Below are 21,399 nucleotides of genomic sequence, written 5' to 3'. Positions count from 1 at the left end.
ATACAACAATAAATGTGTATAAAATTGGGCTGAGGTGTAGTGTAACTATTTTTACTCGAGTGCAATTAAAAATACTTTTACTCCACTACATTCGAGAAAAAATATACTTTTTACTCCACTACATTTATATGACAGCTCTATTACTAAGTCAGATTTTAGATAAAATAAATATTTACAAATAAAATATGAATATATACGGTATAGTAAGTAGATAAACGTACCCTAACCCACCTTGACCAGACATAACATTAAAGTGCTGCTTACATGTTAGTGCAATAATAGTAATAGTGTATAGATAATAATACTGCATGATGAATACTTTTAGTACATCTTTTTAGTACGTCTTCCAGAAATGAAAGGGAATTGAAGAGTTTGAGCGTGAGTGAAATACAGAGCCATGAAATAAAATGGACGAGCTGTGTGCAGTTTCATCATTTAATAAAAAAAAACTGAAGTGTGGAAAAAAAGACTAAAAAAGGAGCCTTTTGAAGAAGAATTGGTCCTATTATTCAGCTATGTCCCAAAAGCTGACTCATTTATGCTAATTATAAATCACTTTTGCAACAGTTTTCAATAAAAACTAGCCAATTCATTGCAGCAAGGATTTCCTCTGATCCCCTTTCTTTCAGAGGGGAACCCATCCAAACAAAAGAAAAGATTAACATGGCTCATGGGTGACTGAGAGCAGCAGCTAAGCAGATTTACTTTTCATTTACAATAAATCTTTTGTAAGCAATCTTTTTACTATTTATTTTCTAACCATATAAAACCCATGTATGTGTTTTGAGTCTGGAAGATAGCAAATGATTTCTACAGGGCTTTAAGAATGTGTTTAATTGATCAAATACATTCCTCACCTATAGCATGAGAAACAACAGGAAGGATTCTTGTGTATCAAGTGTTCAACTAATCTCTCTGAATGGCTCCTCCAGACATCAACACTGTCCTCATGCTGAATTCAAATGTGTATACAAACCGCAGAGAAGTGCAGCATACCCCTTTGCATATTGCATAATCGCCCTTATTTGGTAGCATTAACAATAACAAACCAAACCTTGGAGGGAAACAGAGTTAATTAAAGCGTATTATGGAATAAGACAGAGAAGAGAGGCCACTTGTTTTCACCAGGTATATGTTTTAATACTCAACAGTGATTCAGCACATTACACCGAGGAACAGCGGATGGGTTTAACACAGGTAAAGTAAACACTTTACGCCGCTCCCCTCGCCCTCCTGCCATGGACATACACTTTTACATTAACCTACGGGATCTGCATGATAAAACATCAATTGTCAGGGGAAGGGAGGAGTAGTGATAGGCTTGAGTTTATGTACAGGGTTAGAACAACAAGCATCAGACCGGTCCATGTTGGAGAAAACAGCAGTTGCAGGTTACAAGATGCTTCACGACACAATGGTTCACAGTACATCAAAGCACAAAGTCAAGTCCGTACACTTATAGCAACAGTATAAAAAGAACCATCAGGGCCATGTTTTTCCAATGAGAGCCGGCCCTGTGAAAATAGAGCAACGTCGCCACCTTCTGGTCGGAGCACACATCTGCTCAGAGTACAACAGAACAGACAACATTTAACTTCAAAGAGTTTCGGCTACCTAATCCAGTCAAGAATGAATGCAGTACACGAACTATCTAAACTCAGGAGTAGTAGCTATCTATCCATCTATTTATCTATCTAGAGCCATCTGCTGGAATCAGTACAAAAAGATATTTTACGACCCGACAAGTCAAATGGCTTTGAAAGGATATAATTGTCCTGTACAGTTTAAAGGACCATACCTGTGTTTTTGCATGTTTAAGCTTATTAACTACGAATACGACACATTTTGTACACGTGATATAGCTGCTGATGAAACCAACCGGAGTTTCAGTGTTTTTGTGTATATTTTTCCAGGCAGTTTCCACAGTTTCCCCCCTTTGGAATAGAAATCAATTAGTAGACTCGTAAAACCGGCTTTAAGAGTTGTTGAATCCATCACGGTGAACATCAAGATTCGTTTTTCTCCATTATTGTTGCGAGGTAATGCACTTTAATTGATCTGGGAATAATGCACTGTGGTACCTCTCAACAATATAAGTGACTTTGACAAAAAAATAAATGCAGATTTAACATTAATTGTGATGGACTGGAAAATCAATGGAAAGCAACAGCTTCCTGAAAAGCTTTTGAGAAGATCGGTGCACTCATGACACGATGCAGTAAGTGCTTTTTGTTGGGCTCTCTACATCCTGTGGGTTTCATTGTGGATTTTATAGCTCGGTTATGAGCCAATAACAACTTTAAGGTTGCCAGGTTGTGAAAAAAGCCTCTCTGATTGGGGAGTCATTAATAGTCAGGTCATTAATAAAGGTTGTCTCATATCAAGCCTGCCGTTCTGAATGTTAATAATTAATAATAAGGGTCATGAGTTCTGTTTGTAATAAACCAAATGAAAAGCCCAGAAGTTGTTCTTATTAAACACTATATAAATGCAAATAATATTTTAAAGGGTCCATTATTTAGATTTCTATATTTTGTGATATGTTTTTGTTTGCCCTTGTGGACTGCATTCCCTGTGTGTACTTGCAGGAAAAAGCAGAGGAGGAACTTTGAAACAGTCAGCAGTGGACAAAAAACACAGGTATGGTCCGTAAGTTAAATAGCTTAGTCTCGGGTCTAAACAGCACTTTCACCAGTAAAGGTATGAGACAACAGCCTGAAGCCCTGTTTGAAAAAGCCACATCACCCACAATTTTTTATCAAAACTTAACTTGGGATGAGCGTCGCCTGATGCAAGAGTTTGTTAATCTATAATAATTGTAGAGCCGTTAGAGGGACGATGATGATATCTAGATCTAGATGTTCTGGTGGTTAGTTTGTTGATTTTTGTTATTAAACAGCTCACACAGAAGACACACATTAACAGGTGAATTTTAGCATAGATTCTTGTGTGACCATCTCAGCAATTATCCCCCGATTGTTTTAATGCTAACGCTATTGTCCTTAAAATACATGCCATGCTGATTTTTTGATTCTCAGTATCGGTGAAAGGCCCCGATCAGCATGCCAGGCTCAACCTAAATGTTGCCGACCCACCATCGGTCATCATTCTGCCTCTCAACAGGGCTGCAGCTCACATGTAAAGCACCACAAATCACCCACACACTCATGTCATCCTGGCAGCTCAGGAAGGCCTGCCCACACTGCCGTACTCATCCGACCATTACAACCTGCAAACACTTGGGGATTCACAACACTGAGTTCAGATTTGAAATGAGCACAGAGACGACCGTTTGTACTGACTTAAGTTAGGAGCATCTCACGTTTCTTTTTACTGTTAAAGTTTACTTTCGTCTTCCTTTAACTCTCCTTCCTCAGGCACTCACATGGCACAGATGGTAAGCCAATGGCACGGCCTCAATCAGACCAGAATTTGTGTGTTTGCATCCCCTACGTGGTGTGTGCTTTTAGCGTGTGTGCCAGCGTGCTGATTGGTGTGTGAGTGATGAGTGTGTGTTTGTTTGATATCGCCGATTTCATTCGTTTGTTGTTGGTCGTGTGTGTGTTTGAGCTTGTCGTGCACGTGGAGGTATTTATCTTTGCCCTCGGTGTGTGCGTGTTCCTCGTGTGTGTGTGTTAGGTCATTGTCAACGTGTGTCAGATCTTCTTGTGTCTGTGTGTGCGGTTCCTCCACTCGTGTGTTGGTGACCTCTTCGATCCAGCTCCTGAAGCGGCTCACTCGAGTGTAGAGTGAGGGCGAGGAGGGGTCGCTGCAGCCGTAACCTCCAGCGACGACCCCGGTGAGGACCCATCGACCCATATCCCCCTGACACACCAGCCCGCCTCCAGAGTTGCCCTGACAACTGTCGCCATGGAGGAGGCTGGTGTCTGGAGGACTGCCGGCACACAGGGTGCCGTGGCTGGAGAAGCTGTCGCCATAGCGCTTCTTGCATTGCCACGAGGACATCAGAGGGACCCAGGATGCGAGGACTGAGTCTAGGAGAGAGGATGGATGAGATGGTTAAAGGAGCAGCTAATTTTGCTAATTAGCACTAAGACAAAGTACAGCTGTTGCTGATTAGAGTGATTAGAAATTTTATTTAAATTTTGACCTGGTGATGGCGCTACATGACAAGAGACCACCAAAGTTCTTTAAATTAAAGGGGAACATGAATGTGTGTAACAAGACTCATGGTGATCCTTTTAAAAATGTTATAAAACCAAATACTGGTGGCGCTACCGTGGTTAAAATGCTAAATATTCATTAGTTCTCAATGTGAAGATTTGCTGCTTTTCACTGTTGTACAGGTTTGTTAATTGAATATCTTTGGGATTTGGACTGTTGGTCAAACAAAACAAGACATCTGAAGACGTCACCTTGGGCTCTGGGAACTTTTTTTTTTACTACTGACAGTATTGACATTGACACAGATTAGTTAGTTGTAGCCCTACATGCACCAAAGTTAACCTCTGCAGTCACAGATTACAAATAAGTCAAATTCTAACCTTCTGATTAAATATTTAAGTCTAAATATTTATTAGTAAACCTGATGAAAACAGGTTGTTCGCACACTGGTTTGTGTGACTTAATAAATATGTTAAAAATCCTGACAGGCCAAGTGGTGGAAACAAGGTCGCTGGATGTGTGTGTTGTATATAAAACATATTTTTAGATACATTCTGAATATTGTTTGAGGTTTTAAAACGACACGCTGGCGAGAAAAACACGTACCTGGTCCTGTCCAGCCAGTGGTAACCATTACTACACAAGAAGATGGAGTATTTCCCCCTGGTGCCGTGTCTCCTGTAGGAAGGCACGCTGCGTTGGTGTTAGGGTCAAAGGTCAGACAGTGACCCTTGGTGCTGGGTAGCTTCAACAAAGCCAGATCGTGACCTCCACTCTGACCCTTGAACTTCCTGTGAACCACCACCTCCTCCGGGGTGAGAGTCTGCTCTGAGGCCCCGATACGCACCACGTACCTGGATGGGTCGCCGCCAAACCTGGAGGAGGGAGGAGAGGAGAAGGTGGGTTTATACTTGGTGGTGTTCGGCGGTTACCACTGACGATTCCTCCGGCGTCGGATTTACCTGCTGACACAGTATGCAGACGTCAGGGCCCAGCAGGGGCTGATCAGAGTGCCGCTGCAGAGAGGACTGTCATCTTCCTCTTGAGACTGAAGCCACACTGACACCTGCCATGGCCACGTGGTCCTGAGAGAGAACGGGAAAAGATCTCAATCAAAACTCCTTCTTTCTCCTCTTTACGAGTGTCCCCTAAGCCACATTAACTACTACGACTGTCCCTGATTGTGCTGGCTAATCATTTCTTATTTTGCTGATTTTGAAAGAAGCTGCAGCAGGACATGCTTTCAGATCTGTGCACAAGAGAACGAGGACACGGGCAAAGAGATACATACTCCTGCAGACTTTCTCACATTATTCCACTGAAGACAGTCAGTGGCGGTAACGCACCAAGAAACATAGTAATTCAACAATAATGCAGGTTTCAAAATATTATGTATATACATTTTTCTGGTTGCCATCATGGACCTGAGAGTACACACAATGCATTTTGATGAGTAACACTAAAGTACAATAACAACTAAGGGGAGTTTTGTATTATTACCAGTTTTATAGTCTCAAAATCTAGTTTTAAGACTTCTGTTTTTGTTTAAATTGGGCTCCTGTGGTATTTCCAAATAATGTTGTGTTTAATGAAATTAGCACAAAACTAACCTTTGGTCAGGTAGAAATTATTTCAATAGGGAGCAACAAGGTACATAAATACTGACAGGAGAAGGGGGTCAGTTGCTTAGGATTGAGTAGCATCTAGAGGTGAAATTGGAGATTGCAACTAAGTAACACTGCTAAGGGAACATAAACAAATATATTAAATATACACTAATGAAAACATACCTATGAATATTATATTCCATTTCAACCAATAGATCCTCCTAAATGTCACACACTGGACCAAATTCATGGCTCATTGTCACTTCACCAATTTGGACATATTGTGCTATCAAATTAGGTCCTAAATGTTACCTGAGCATGTTGTCCTCCCCTTGGTTCCTCCTGTTGCTCTCTTCCTCCACCAGCTTCCTCAACCCACAGCTCAGCTCTTGAGGTTTGACCTGTGCCACTGACTCCTGCGGCATGACGTCACACCTCACCCCTGCATCCTCCCTGCGCCTGCAGCCCTGGATGCTCTGGCCCAGAGAGGGACACTCTCCCAGGAACTCCTCCTTCCCCGTGCACCTCACCTGGTCCAGATGGATGGGCCCTTTCCCCTGACCGAACCCCCCAGCTGCTACGGCTCCACCACTGCAGAGAGAGATAAATGCGATTTTGTTGTGTAATTAAAAGAAATAAATGTTTATCTCTCTGTCTCTTTCATGCGCACATATAACTACAAACCTGTGTCCAAGCTGTCTGCACACCACGACTGCATTTAGGTCGTTCCAGCCTGAGTCACAAATACTTCCCCAGTCGCCATGGAGATACACCTCAACTCGACCCTCCTTTCTGCTGCTGCCACCCACAAGACGCACCAGGGGACCTGACAAAAAAAACAAAAAAGAAACACTCAACCACCTCATTTGAATATTCATGTCTGTGCGTGCTACAGCCACTGAGAGGCGAACGTTATATGTCCACTGAACGGCGTTAAAATGTCACCTGGCAGCGCGGTGCCTCTTTATTCAGGCCTCCATGTGTCCATTCCTAATTGGAGCGTGTTGTCTACAGGAAGACACGGACCTCTAGAGTGCCCAGACAGTAAACACCGCTTTATTCCTCTCTGTGTCAACATGTGGCCATTTAAACAGGCTTTAGACAGACATACGTTTTTTTCACCACCTGAGGTAACGGATAGCCAGAGCCCACCAAAAGGAAGAACAGAAGTCGTACTAGATAGTAGATAATAGTAGATAGATAGATAGATAGATAGATAGATAAGAATAGATAGATAGATAGATAAGCAATACATAACAATACATACATACATACATACATAGATTTCTGCAAAAGTTTACTAAAGTCAACAGCTCACAGGCTGGTGTTAGACCAGACCTCTGCAGCGACAGCTTGCCCTTTCCGTACTAAATTAATTGCAGATGGCACAGTGACCAAACTTCCGCAGTGCAGATCTGTTGGGTTTGTTTTTGCTTTTCTTTCTTCCTTCCTTTGTTCCGACTGCAGTTGCTTTCCGGTTCAGTTTGGTGCGTAACGACATATAATCAAAGCTGGCAGCTTTTAAAGGACAGTCAGAGCAGGGGAACAACCTCTGGTAATTTGTTTTCATGTGTGGTGTACAGCAAGTGAATGACGCTTCACCAGTTGTTCTCACTCTTGATGTAAATGACAATATCTCTAAAAACTGCAAATTAATCAAACTCTCAACTCTTCTACAATCTGGATTCTGAAAAAATGCTAATAAATCGTTTTCCTTTGAAAACTTCACTGTGAGACAAAAACTTGTTTGCCTTGTTGCTCCTTGTAGTTTTAATTCATATTGTTTTCATCTAGATTTCATGTTTATGTCTATATATACTAGTGCCTAAAGGTTGTTGTTTGATCCCCAACAAGCAGAATCAAGCTGGGTGGGGAAAGTGAAGGAGCCTCATTACTACTGCTGAGATGCCCGTAAGCTCCCAATTGCCAAGAGATCAGACTGTGGTTCACTCTGCAGCTTCCAGGCTTGATGTGCAGTTATCCTGAATAACGATAAAATAAATAATTCAAGGGGTTTCAGGAAATTACAATAAATTAGCCTTGTTAGTACCCCATTTCAAAACAACATGCATCCTTATCTCTTACCTGTGGAAGGTGCGATAACCGGCACTTCATTGGTCTCTTGGCTAGATCGGCCCCTGCAGCGAACGCCAACATCCTCACTGTGGGAGCAGTCAGTCCGCCCCCAGATCCCGTGCCGACAGTCCAGCAGGGAGGTCTCAGATCCCTCACAGTGGACGTCATCCAGGAGGATCAGACCGACGCCTTCGCCAAACGTCCCATCTGAGACGATCTCAGCGTGACCTCTGAAGGTGGAGAAGAGGTTAAAGTCTAAAGACACGTTCATACATCTGCAAGATTTTCTTTTGTTATCGACATATGTAAAATAATAAATGATAATAATAAGGTCATTAAGTTGGAGTAACAGAACCTTACTAATTATATGCTTTTGCAAGTGACTAGTAATATTAAAAATATCTATTTATTATTATTTTATTACTGTTTTTTTCCTCAAAAATTCAGTAAAGCAAACAAACAACTAATACATTTAGCCTCAAAAACAAAACAAGGATGAAAAACAAATTCCAAGTCTTAACTGACAATAAAATCTTTACAAAACATCTGATGGCCTCTTCAGATAGTTTTTCAACATATGGAAAAGGATTCCTTTGAGTTCAGTCAGTGTACGTCTCATTGGGTGCATTCCTCCAAGCTTTTTCCGTACCTGTAGCCCAGCTGTCTGCAGACCACCTCTGCATGCTGCTGGGACCAGTGGTCGTCACACACCGTCCCCCAGTCACCGTTGTGGAAAACCTCGACCCGACCCTCCCAGGGACTGTCTCCTCCAACCAGACGCACCACACCATCTGAAACAGTTTCATATTGTGGTCGTTAAAAAGTCCTTTGGGAGCGTTAATGTAATTAAAAGCAGACACGCAAACTCCTTTATTAGACTATAGGGCACGATTACATTTTATAGATGCTACATTTAGCCATTAACATTAATATTTATGTATAATTGTGAAATTAATTATTCATCTCAGATTAGTTTGATGAACAGCAGCTGCTATTTCGTGCCAATTGATATGTTACTTATTTCTCCTTGTCACAAAGAGGATGTTGCAGCTTCATGCAGTAATGATTTATTGATGCTCAGTGGCTATAAATAGCAGCTTGAAGCCTATCAGTGTGTACAGTAGTGTGTGTGTGTGTGTGTGTGTGTGTGCTGTACATGTACCTGTATAAGGGCTGCAGGAGACCCCAGCATCCTCCATGTGGTCACAGTTATGCTGCTCCCAGTCGCCATGGGGACACTGATCCAGGAAGAGCTCATTTCCTGTGCATTTCACAGCATCCAGCATGATCGGGCCTGAACCCTGACCGAAGTGAGCCCACGACCAGGCCTTCGCCACACCCCTAAACACAGACACAATTTGTCACCACAAGACAACATAATTATGTTTTTTTACCTTTCCACCCAAAAAAATATATTTTTTTACCTTTCCACCTTACCTGTTGTTTAAGACCTTTGCCAAAGATAGAGAGTGTTTCTTTGTTTGTTTACCATCAGTTTAATGTGTTAGCATGCAGTACAGCTGAGGTTGATGGTTGATGTATTAGTTTTCAAGTATTTGGTCACAAACTGAAGTGCTGGACAAGCACAACCCAAGCTTCATGATGGTGTTAGATAGAAACTTGAGGGGGACATGAAAAACTGCATGAAATTTCATGGCAATCCATCTAACAGTTGTCAAGATATTTCACTAAAAACCACATGGTGGTGCTAGACAAAAAGTCAGAGGACCACCAAAGTCTTCAGGACTCATCATCTAGGAATCATGATTGTTCATAGAAAATTTCATAGCAATAGATTGAACAGATGTTGAGATATTTCAGTCTGGACCGAAGTGTTGGATAGACCCACATTACCATCCACGGAGCCAGGCTGTTAGCATATCTGCAGGGTATAAACCTGGAGTACCTACGTTAGTGCTGCCCAATTCTTACTAAACAAAACGAAGAAATGGCAAAAGAAATAAGGCAAATATTCAAAATAAATCAAATCATCCAAATGAATAATGTATAGCTTCTACAAGGATGTTGTTGCATTCATGCAGTGATTATTTATTGATGCTACAAAAAGCACTTTTATGTGTTTTTGTGGGTCCGTGCATTTCTGCTCCTGTGTACAGCTGGACGACATATTTAAGCTAAAAATAAAAGCATAGTGAAGCTCAGAGAATATAGAATGACTCAGGAGAACGGTAGTGACCACAAGCTTCTGCCAACACTCCCATATTATTATTATTATTATTATAAATATGGAGCTTTTTAAATGGAATAATAAGCTAAATTATTATAGTATGGAAGTAGAATCAACATAGAAAGTTGAGAAGTTGCAGAATTTGTAATTCAAAGTATTAAAAAATTTTAAAATGTTGTGTAAAAGAAAAAATAGTTCTTATTTTGTGTTAATTTTTAAGTTTTTCTTTTGGTATTTGGGCAATTTGGGGTGACTGTCTAACCCTCGCCCAACATGTAAAACCACATTTAACTGTTAACTCTCATAGTAACTACTAGAACAACATCGTAGTAGGGCTAGGTTTGAATGTTAGTCAGCAAAATCGTACACAAATACCAAAAATAAACTATCCAGATGGAAACAAATCATTTTCATATCATTTTGTCTTTAAGTGTCAAAACACATCAGCGCCTCTGTGCAGCTGTGAGAGAACCTGTGCATCGGTGTCATCCATTATTTAGAGGCACAAACACAGATGGTGAGCTGTCCCACAGTGTTTGAGGAGATGAAATGCAACCTCGTGTTGAACATGGAAGGAGCTTCTTTCTCTTCGCGGCTACGACTGCATCTATTTGACACTCAAAGCTGTCAGGGATGTTACTCCTCCTTTGCAAACGATACAAGGAGGGAACGCTTGCACAGATTTAAACATTACCTAAACAAAGGACTTTCCCTCCCCCAGTTTTCTTTGTTTTTTGAGCCAGTTATAAAACTTTAATAAAAAATCATATTTTCTTAAAGTAAATGCAGGCGTCAGTTAGCAACCATCTGCACAACATGCTCATTTTAATTTATTATATAATATAATACACCAACTGAGCGAGCAAGGCATCTATCTGTATCCATGGTGACATAGTTTTACACATATATCTATGCCCCCTCACTGAAAGATAAGGCTGGTGATGTTCTGCCCTTTGTCATCGCCAACAAATCCCACAAAACTAAACTAAGTATTATCTGTGTGGTCTATTCCTCTGTGCCATTAGAGCTCAGTTGTTAACTATTAAAAACACATAAATAAGCCACACTGTTGCACTAGGGGACACGTTTCCTCATCACAATGAACCTGGGCACTGTCGTTACTGTCCTACTGCCCTAAATACTCACTAAAGCACCAAATGTGTATTAATCCATGTCTGAAAATAGTCCCCAAACAAATGCACTGTTCACTCCTGTTTGAGGGACATTTGCTAAAAACTACAGTGTCCAGCTGTGTAAGGAAATTTCTGAAATTTTTTTAAAAAATTAAGCCATGTATTTGTGTCTCCAGCAAGAACCAATGGGCTATAGAAGAGGTAGAAAGCAGATGGTTGGCTTTGGTCTTTAATGGGATTTAATAACAATAGGAAAAACACAGAACGATGCCACCCTGGTCCCTGAATGTCGAGTACCCTCCACAAGTGTGATTTAATGTGTAGTTAAAGGCTACTAGGGTAGGATAGGTTTGGTACCACACATGTTAACTTGGTACGAAGGTGTGAAAGTCCCCTGATGTACGTACCCGAATCCCAGTTGTCTGCACACAACCTCAGCATCTCTGTCGTCCCACTGGTCGTCACAGACGGAGCCCCACCTTCCCGCGTGAAACACCTCCACACGACCTTCAAAGTCCTCCTCGCCTCCGACTAATCGCAGCGGAGGGCCACTGCCTGAGAGAGGATGTAGAAATATAAGGTCAGACAGCATCCCTCCTGTCTACCTGTCTTCATTTTTCATTATGAGCATAACTGTAGTTAAGGAGGTAGTTAAGTAAAAATAAAAATAACTCTCTGTGTCTCTCAGGTGTGTGTGGGGGGGGATATTCAGGTCTGGTTGCCTTGACACTGTGGAAGTCACACTGACCTTCTGGCGGCGTACACACCACTGCTGCCTCGTTTCCATGGCTACAGTCACCAGTGACGAACGTCCTGCTCCGGCAGCTACTCAGGCTGTTCTCGTCGCCACGGCAACCCAGGCGCTCGTAGTGGAAGAGGCCGGAGCCCGAACCGAACTGGGAGTGCTGCAAGGCCGTGCCAATGTCGCTGTTAAAGTGAAATAAATCCCCCAATGAGAACAAGCTGTGAAACATCAACACTTTATAATAAACTCGTGTTTTGGGATTTCTCTCTTACCCGAGGCCCAACTGCCTGCAGATCACACTGGCATCTCTGTCTGACCAGTGGGAGTCACACACCGCCCCCCACTGGCCGTTCAGGTAGACCTCAACCCGCCCACTGCCAGAGGACGAGCTGCCGACCAGACGCGCTGCGCCTGAAAAGCCGCAGCGAGACAAGATGAGGACATAACAAGCGTAACAACCTCAGCAGGTAGAGTAGAGTCGGTTTTTAGGGCATTTTACTGGAAACGAGGTTGATTATCAGAGTTTGTGGACCAGAAAACCAAAAATAATGATCCAAAAAACACTAAAGCACTCTGTATGAATAGCCCCTTTCACATTACACATAGTCTTCATGGTCAATTTGATCCAGTGTTCGTCATTTGTGAAGCATAAATTATAAACATTCCCTGTTATAAATTGTAAATTGAATATTATAGGGCTTTAGATCAATTTAAAGTCACCCTGAAAACTGAAAAGTTTTGGCCTGTGAGTCCTTGAAAAAGCAGCGTCACTCCCTCCATTTTGATTTGCATATCTTTTATATATTTGACTGGTTTCCTTTTCTATATAGTGTTTCATTTGTTTTTGTTTTAAAGAGAGTGAAACTATACAGCATCTCACAAGAAAAGTGGAGAGATTAGACGAAACTAGACCAAAATAAACTAAAAATGTATTTTTTGTTCATTTATTCATCTCCCAAACTCTCAGATTAATTGTTGGACTGAAAGATTAATCAAATAAATGAATTGATAATAACGTTACTTCCTGTGTTATACTGCTAATTTCCCCGATGAATGGATGATAGAAAGTTATTTGGTTTGTTTTTTTAACTAGTTTCTGCATTTTCTTCTGTTTTTTACTGCTTCAATAATTCATTTTGTTATTTATCTGTAATCATACAGCACTTTGTAGCTTTGTTTTAAAGAAGTGCTATAAAAACAAAGTGTAATGTAAATGGTCCTGGATCAGTCACATCCAGGTGGTCGTACCCTGGTGGCAGTCGCAGTAAGCCCATCCGATGGCTCCAGAGTTTTGTCTGAAGAAGCACCAGGGGTTGGACTCTCGGTCAGGATTCCTGCAGTAGCTGTGGTCGCCCAGCCCTCGGCCCGGATACTGCATCACATAGTCTGGAAACTCGGTCCACTTCAGACAGGGGGCGCCAGAGTCCGTCTGAGACACGGTGCCGTTGTAGTATCCCAACTCTGTGAATCCCTCAGAGCAGGACAGAGGCACTGCACAAAAAGAGGGAGGGAAGGGAGGGCATAGTAAATGTTGAGGAAAATGGGAGAATAAGATGTTTTGGATGAAAGGAGGAGGATTTGGGTCAGAGAGGACAATGTGAATAAAAGGGGAAAGTTTGGGAGAAGTGAGAGGAAAGACGACTGGAATTGCTCTTAGTCCCATTATCCCCATGTCTGTATTTTATCTGAACATAAAAGCTTACATGGATGATTCTTATATGCAGCCACAGCAGGATCTCGCCTAATGCATTTACCCCCACTGATCCATGTTGAATTGGGGAAATTTCCATAACCTTAAACTGCCATCACTTAACACGGTGGTGATCGGACACTTCCGGTAATCTCCTCTGAGAAAGGAGGAATATGTGAGTGAAGCTTAGACAGGCTGAGAGGGGAAACTGCTGACTTCAAAGTGTAGCAAAATTAGGCCACAAAATATAGAGCAGGTTACATCCTGTGGCCTAGTAAAAACTTACATCACACATTAATGAAAAGGAGTTATATTGCAGAACTTAACGAGCAGAGCTGTACTAATAAAAAACGGATGTTCAGCTAGACTGAAGATACTGGTGACCTAGGCTCAATTTTGGGGATGTTAAAAACTGTCATGGCAGTATGTTTCTATGGGTACCCACGAGCCTTGTCTTTGCAGACATGCCCACTTTCTTGTTGTATTTACATGTTGTATTTTATTATTTCTGCATACTGGGGTCCCTAAACAGTGTTGGAATTGCAGAAATTGGTAAAGACTGGAAAGCTAAGACATACTACATGCAACCCCTGCCAGACATAATGCACCCAGAGGTACAAATTAACTGCATTTAAGTGGCTTTTAAATATGTTTTAGTATGTTTAGTTTAGTTTTGACTTATAGAAAGAGACAGATTTGACAGGAAACCTGTGTATCCTTGTTTATAGGACATTTCTGTTATGTACATCGAATCTTTTGAAATACATACATTTGGGAAGTGTACATGACAAACCATGAGTTGCCGTTTTCAGATGTGAAATGAGATATTTTACTTACCAAATATGTGAATTAATTAAAACTCAACTTTTTTTATGAAATGTTACTTCATCATTCTTGGTTTTTTTTGGGGGGGGGGGGCAACTATGTTTTTCTATCATAATATAATAATAAATTATTTTAAAAATATGATTCGTCTATTTCTTTATATTATTTCTTTATTTTCTATTATTCTTCTATTCTTTCTTGTTTCCTTCCTTTTCTTTGTCAACTGATCTACAAGTGTTAAAAATATCCCTCCTGAAACCTGAGAAAACAACAGCAGTTAATGTTAATGTTTTACTTGTACTGGAGTATTTTCCGTCGTGGTGTTGTGGTACTTTCCTGCTAAGGATTTCTTTCTCTGCAGGCCGAGTGGCTACTAAACTATGATTAATGGCGGAGGTGCTTCAGTAACCGCCAACGGTCTTATCTCTTCGACACACACAGCTTGGCCATCCTGCAACATTATCTACGCAGTGCAACACTTGTGCCCACCTTGCACACCAACACACACACACACACTCACAGATTTGCTGCAATAGTGACAGAACAGAAACACACACTACACTACAGCCAGACGCAGGAACACACACACACACACACACACACACACACACACAAACACACAGAAAGAGACTCACTGTCCGGTCCAATTTGGAGGGAGATAAGAGGAAGAGCCAAAGAGGGAGGCAGTGAAAGAGGAAATCAATCAAGCAAAAATGTACTGAACTGAAGCAGAAATCTATCCTCAAACAATAAATAATACAGAACACACTCAGACACTGGACCCAAAAGCAACCCTCTCCAGGACCCAAGCCTGAAAAAGCCTTCATACATAAAGGCGTGCCTGTCCCTTTAAGAAACATGACACAGGAAGAAACTGAAAGTAGATTTCATTCCTGGGAAACCACCGTGATCTCTTGTCCTCATTCTTTATCCTTTACAGACTAACAACAGAGGTAAGTTGTCAATAAGGATCCAGACTTTCATTCTAGCACATAATTTAAATCTATGTTGTGTGCAGAAAGTGTAGTTGCTTCCCACTTTCTGCTGTTTGTGTTGATGCTTTCTTTCCATTAAAAACTAAATGCTTTGTCGTAGTTCAGTATAAAATAATATACCCACAGGGTCCTTTTTAATAAGCTTTCACATCACATGATCTTCATCAGCTGATATTCTCATGGAAATGTTCAGATATGCTTTTTTTTTTTTTCCTTGACTGCAATGAATTCTTGACCCTGAAAGCAGCAGCTGACAAAACCACAAGCACATTTATGGAGGAGCTTTCACGCTGTCTCCGTGAAGATCAGGCCTGATATTGTGGGTATTTTATTCCAACTGATGTTTACAAGTTAAACAATGGACTTTGAACTTATAAAGTAACTTATAAAGACAAAGTGAACTTAAAAATACATTGTCCAGCTTCTAACCCTGTGTGCTCTTTCTTTTTATCCCAAATATCATCCTGATCCTGGGGGCTTACACATAGATTTAGAGGTAATTTAGTAATAAGTAGCAATGCGCCCATAATTGCATAAAAGAACATGATGCAAGCTCGTAACATGGATGTAGTTTTTGCAAATGTTTGAGAAAGGAAATGCAATAGTTGAAGGGTTGCAACGGTCATTTGGGCCATAAAATATAAAACAAATAGAGATAAACAGTTTCCCAAAGCCCATGCTGACATCTTCAAATAGTTTTTTTGTTTCATATTCAGCCAAACATATTTAATTTATCAGATATTCACAAAAGAGAAAGTGTTTTTTTAAGCCGATTACTAAATTTTCAATACTCAATAGTTGCAGATTAATTTTCTGTTGATTGATAATGATTAACAATTAATCAACTAATTGTTCAATTCCATGAAAACTGAGCAAACTCTGCTGATTTGGATCATGTGAGGGGATCAAAAGCTCCCAACAGCTACTAAATGGACCTTGTGGTCAAGAGTGAACTCTGAATCTCAGCTCTGTGAAGTGTTAATGTGTTAATATTTTGCACTAATTTAACTGTTTTACAGAAATGGCCTCCAGCAGCAGTCTCTTATCGGAGGAGCAGTTTCTTTGTCCCATCTGCCTGGATGTGTTCAATCGGCCAGTTTCCACTCCATGTGGACACAACTTCTGCATGTCCTGTATCACGACCTACTGGACCAACGCACTGGTCTGCCAGTGTCCCGTCTGTAAGGCAGCTTTTGAAAGGAGACCAGATCTCAAGGTCAACACTTTCATTTCAGAGCTCGCATCGCAGTTCATGTCACTTCAAGTGACAGAGGCTCACATCTGGAGCCCAGACCAACAGCAGGCTGGCTGTGGCGGTGCAGTGCTGTGTGATATTTGTACTGACACCCAGGAAGAGGCTGTCAAAACCTGTCTGGAATGTCTCACTTCTTACTGCAACGTTCATCTAGAGCCTCATCACAGGGCTGCCGGACTGAAGAGACACACGCTGGTTGAACCCTTGACGAGCCTGGAGGAGAAGACCTGCAAGGAACATATGAGACTCCTGATATTCTACTGTAGAAGCGACAAAGTTCTGCTGTGTGAGGTCTGCGCCAGCTTGCGCCACGCGAACCATGACGTGGTTCATATGCAGCGGGCGTACGCAGAGATGAAGGTTCTGCTGGGGGACACGGAGGCCAAAGTGCAGCAGATGATCCAGGAAAGGCTGCAGAAAGTCCGAGCCATGAAGGAGTCAGTAAAACAAAGCAAGACGGACACCATAGATGTGATGGCAAACAGCGAGCAGGACTTGACGGCGCTGGTCTCTGAGATTCAGAGAAGCCAGAGGGAGCTCGTAAAGGTGATGGAGGAGAAGCAAAAAACTGCAGAAGAACAAGCAGGTGGGTTTATTGGCAGTATGGAACGAGAGATCACTGAGCTGCAGAGGACAACAATGAAGCTGAAGGAGTTAAAACAGACTAAAGACCAGCTTTCTTTTCTCAAGAACTTCCCAGAACAATCCCTCCTACCGCACACAATGGACCTGTCCACATTCAGTTTTACCAGACACGTGGAGGTTCATCACATACGGAGATCTTTAAGCAAATCGGTGTCTCAGCTGCGAATTCTGCTAAATAAAATGAACACAGAAATCCAACAATTCTCTAACGGCACAGACGTGTCAGACAATGCGGCGCTGAGATACATGCAGCAATACGAAGAGGACGTTCTGCTTGATCCTGACACAGCTCACCCTCTGCTCATTATATCCACTGATCGGAAACAGGTGAGGTACAGCATGGGTTCTGGTTTGTGGGGGAACCAGAACTTCAACCCGAACATGTTTATGGAACATCTTGCGGTTCTGGGGCAGAGGGGCTTCTCGTCACATAAGTTTTACTTCGAGGTGTTCGTGGGTAAAAAGTCAGAATGGTGTCTGGGTGTGGCCGCTGCGTCGGTCCAGAGGATAGGGGCGCTTTCACGGAGCCCTCACAGTGGACTCTGGGCCATCTGGTTCCTAGTTGATAAGTTTGAGACCTTCTGTTCACCAAACGTGCCAGTACACTTGGGTAAGGTGGAGAGGGTCGGCGTGTTTGTGGATTATGACGGAGGGCAAATCTCTTTCTGTGACGTACAGACGGCAACACTTATTTACTCATTCACAGAGTGTCTGTTTGCTGAAGAACTGTACCCGTACTTTAATCCTTGTGATAATGAATATGGTTCAAACTTGGAGCCGATGATAATTGTTCCTGCAAGTCGTACAGAGTGAACAGAGGCTTCAGAGCCTTTGTGGGTTGATTACTATGCAAGTGATCAACACTTTTTTTATAAGGCAAAGATTTTATTTGTTTGATTAATTATTTATATTTTAGACAGTGTCAATTTCCAGAGCACCAAAGGTCTTATATTAACTCAGCTTATACATTATCAAAATACACCAACATGCATCTGCACTCTTCACTAATGAGTAAGTAGTCTAAGTCCACACACCTGTGTAAAGGTGAACCCAGCACATACAAACACATTCTGCAATTAGGTGTTGTTTTGGCAATGATGTTCCACAAGACAGTTGCGTTAGAGGACTTCTCTGTATGACTTTTTCAACCCTTCACGCAGACTTTCTGTGACTTTGCTCAAGGGAATAACCCACACTGCTAAGCGTGCAAGGTTAAAATGGCGTTATCAGTGTAATTCCCCATTGCAAAGAGATTTTCCTTTGAAGTATAAAAATAAAAAACATGTGGGGCTGCATCGAATAATAATCGTTTTGTCTATAAAATATAAAAATCCCAGAGCTGAGAGCATATTAAGTGCATCATGGAAATCAAAGAAAAGCATTAAAACATCAAAGTAGTTCCTGAATAATTTTATAGCTATCGATTAATCAACCAGTTGTCCTTTAACCAGCTCTGTTGTTGCCCTATTACAGGACAACATGACTTCCACATCCAGATCTGTCACAAATGAAATATCAGCCTCACACTTCTTCCATCCAGGTAATGTGATCTCACAAAGTGCCCTTCCATTCGTCAGACAGCTCCCTGCATTCATGAGTTATGATGATGACGTACATGCTGTTGAGTCTGGAGCTTGAGAGCGGGCTCACAAAAGACAGCTGTCTGTGTCTCTGCAGTAAAAGCACGTCTACGTAATAAAATTAATAATGGCTGAATTCCATTAAGCTGCTTGAGTTTCAGGGTCCTGATATTGTTCATACTGGTTCACTATCGCGACTAACTGGGACTAAACCATTGTCACTGTTATTAGTATCACCTGGTGTTTCTCCTACTATGACGTGAATGCTGTGAATAAAAACCTATGTGTCTTGAATACGAGAAGAAAATCTGTCAAAATAGATCATCCAAAATTATATTCACCAGGTATACTCACTTCCATCCATTTATTTCATGTTTCTTCAGCATTAAGTCATTTTAAGCTAATTTCTTTCAGCCTGTTTGATAATATATATCCCAATTAACTAATAATTACAAATATATTCATGTCATTTAAAAAAGTGATATGTTCTTATGTCAATTCTGCTTTCATCATAAATGCACATGTCTTGTCACTGCAGTTATATTTGTGTTTCACATGTTTATCTAAACGAATAAATAAAAATATGTTTTTTAAGATGTATATGCTCTGTAATTGTGATAAAACTTTTATAGCCAGCTTGATTAAATTTTAATAAAGTGAAAAAGCATTACGTAACTGAAGTGGGCAATATTTTCATGGTGTATCTCTGGCAGGTTTCTCTTCCCATCACCAGCGAAAGCTTAAAATGAACATTTCATCTTCAAATTTCCCTTTTTTCACCACTTTTGAATTTCACTTCCTCCCTCCTCCTTCGTCCTGGATGTCTCATTCAAGTTCTTTTATTCATCTCAACACCCGCAGCGTTCAGACACACACACACACACACACACACAACACTCGCCGCTAACACCCTCCTCATTGCCACGACAACAGTACTCTGCCCATCGCCATGGGAACACTCAGTCTCCCTGCTCCAGTAATCCATTTCCCAGCCACAATGAGTATTTGATACGGTTCACACTCAGAGGCTTGCTGTATGGGGGGTGGGTGTGCAGCATCTTCTGCACAAAACACACACATTATAATAAATATGGAATTGGGGAACATTTCCTTTCACTTTTGTACAATTTAACCGGGTTTTTATACAATGTGGCCAACAAAGGAGAGCTGGAGGAAAACGCTGCAACAGACAAGCATCTTGTTGTAAAATTCAACTTGTTATCCAAGTGCTAATCAGATTTAGAGAGCTCTGATGTGGTTTCCAAATGGTCTAGCTGGTTTTGCAGATGGATGAGATTGTAAAAGTGCGTGTAATTTTCACTGGTCTGTCAATGTGTGTTCCATTGTAAAAGCACAGATATTTCAGCACTGGAAATGAGCCTGAGAAGGAGGAGTTCCTCGCCCCACCCCCCATCATGGCCTCCACTCCTCCTCCCGGGGAAGTGGAGAAAAGAGGGGGAAATGAAATGCAGAGGGGTGCAAGGCCGGAGGGAAGAGAGGTAAGACTGAGTGTTGGAGCAGGGCCGGATAAAATAAAGACGAGGCGTCAACAGAGAGGGTTTCATAGGTGTCTGAGTCAGAATGTGGGTTAAACTGGAGGGAAAAACACAGAGAGAGCAGAAGGGAAGAGATGGTGTAGGAGGAGGAGAGGCAGGATGGAGTGAAGCTTCATTTATAACCAAGCGTACAGGCAGGAGTTTCGCCTCCCACTTACCTGAGTTCTGCACCTCGTTTAAGTAACTGTCCTCCGCTACCACCTGCAGACGGGAAGAGAGAAGAATTTCAGTCAATAATCTCAGCATTCTGCCCATTATATGAGGCAAAAAACACATTATTATTGATACAACAGCAGACTAACAAGACAGATTGCCAAGGTTATGAGGTTATGTTGTCTGTTCCTCTTCTGTTAATGAGCAGAATATCTCAGATTTTTACTGAAATTTGGTGGAAAATTAGACATTGGGACCAGGAACAAATGATTAAAGCGCCACCATGAAGTAATTTCAGATCAGCACAAATAAATGTATACCGTAAAACCTCCAATAAAAGCAGGGTCCCTAATAGTCAAGGTCTTGTTTAAAAGCCTGGTGTGGCTACACGTTTTGACAAATAAACGCAGGTCTCCAATAGGGGCCTGGTCTGTAATTTATAGAAATTATCTCGATGTATAAAACCTCTTAAAACCCCCCGGGTCGGCCGCTTAAGTGGGTTTAAAGTCGCTTCGATCTCCTACACAGATATTAATGTTTACACTTCTGTCAGTGGGTGCGATGATGTCATGCTGCACATCGTGAAGATCCGTCCCATATAATCGTTTAAATATATTTCCGGAAAACTATCAACACCCAAAGTTATAACGTTCAGATTCATTCTGGATTTACTGGTTAAAATTGGTAAAAAAGAGAGACAGAAAAATAACCTCGGTGTGTCTTTTCCTCAGGTTATGCTTACTATATGCCTTCAGTTCATCAAGGGTCCACCGGTTTAAAAGAGATCAACATGGTTTTCAATTAAATTAATCTGAGTTGTGAATAT

At 41.5% G+C, this 21,399-nt stretch overlaps 2 protein-coding genes across 3 annotated transcripts; one reads left to right on the top strand and one right to left on the bottom strand.

Annotated features, from left to right (window-relative positions):
* Positions 1–1,128: 1,128 nt before the first annotated feature.
* On the bottom strand, positions 1,129–20,621 carry LOC118331923 (neurotrypsin-like; the record flags this gene model as incomplete). The annotated part of the gene is given in 13 exon segments (XM_035667024.1): positions 1,129–3,995; positions 4,732–5,000; positions 5,088–5,210; positions 6,045–6,323; positions 6,417–6,558; positions 7,818–8,038; positions 8,458–8,599; positions 8,971–9,149; positions 11,537–11,684; positions 11,878–12,056; positions 12,147–12,285; positions 13,123–13,365; positions 20,579–20,621. Coding segments are annotated over 13 exon segments (2,682 nt in total), but the record flags the coding sequence as incomplete, so codon positions are not given.
* LOC118331931 (E3 ubiquitin/ISG15 ligase TRIM25-like) lies at positions 15,049–19,530 on the top strand. 2 transcript variants are annotated; one of them, XM_035667043.1, is made up of 3 exons: positions 15,049–15,342; positions 16,404–17,611; positions 18,758–19,530. In XM_035667043.1, exons 2-3 carry the CDS (start codon positions 16,406–16,408, stop codon positions 18,920–18,922), a joined length of 1,371 nt encoding a protein of 456 aa, XP_035522936.1. In that variant the 5' UTR covers positions 15,049–15,342; positions 16,404–16,405; the 3' UTR covers positions 18,923–19,530. The 2 variants fall into 2 exon arrangements, with proteins under 2 accessions (XP_035522936.1, XP_035522929.1); XM_035667036.1 differs by having other exon boundaries at positions 15,053–15,342; positions 16,404–18,901.
* Positions 20,622–21,399: the final 778 nt, after the last annotated feature.

Source organism: Morone saxatilis, unplaced genomic scaffold (genome assembly GCF_004916995.1).
Source record: "Morone saxatilis isolate NCDOM2014 unplaced genomic scaffold, NCSU_SB_2.0 Contig1, whole genome shotgun sequence".
NCBI lineage: Eukaryota > Metazoa > Chordata > Actinopteri > Moronidae > Morone > Morone saxatilis.
This window is presented reverse-complemented; position numbering and strand designations above follow the sequence as displayed.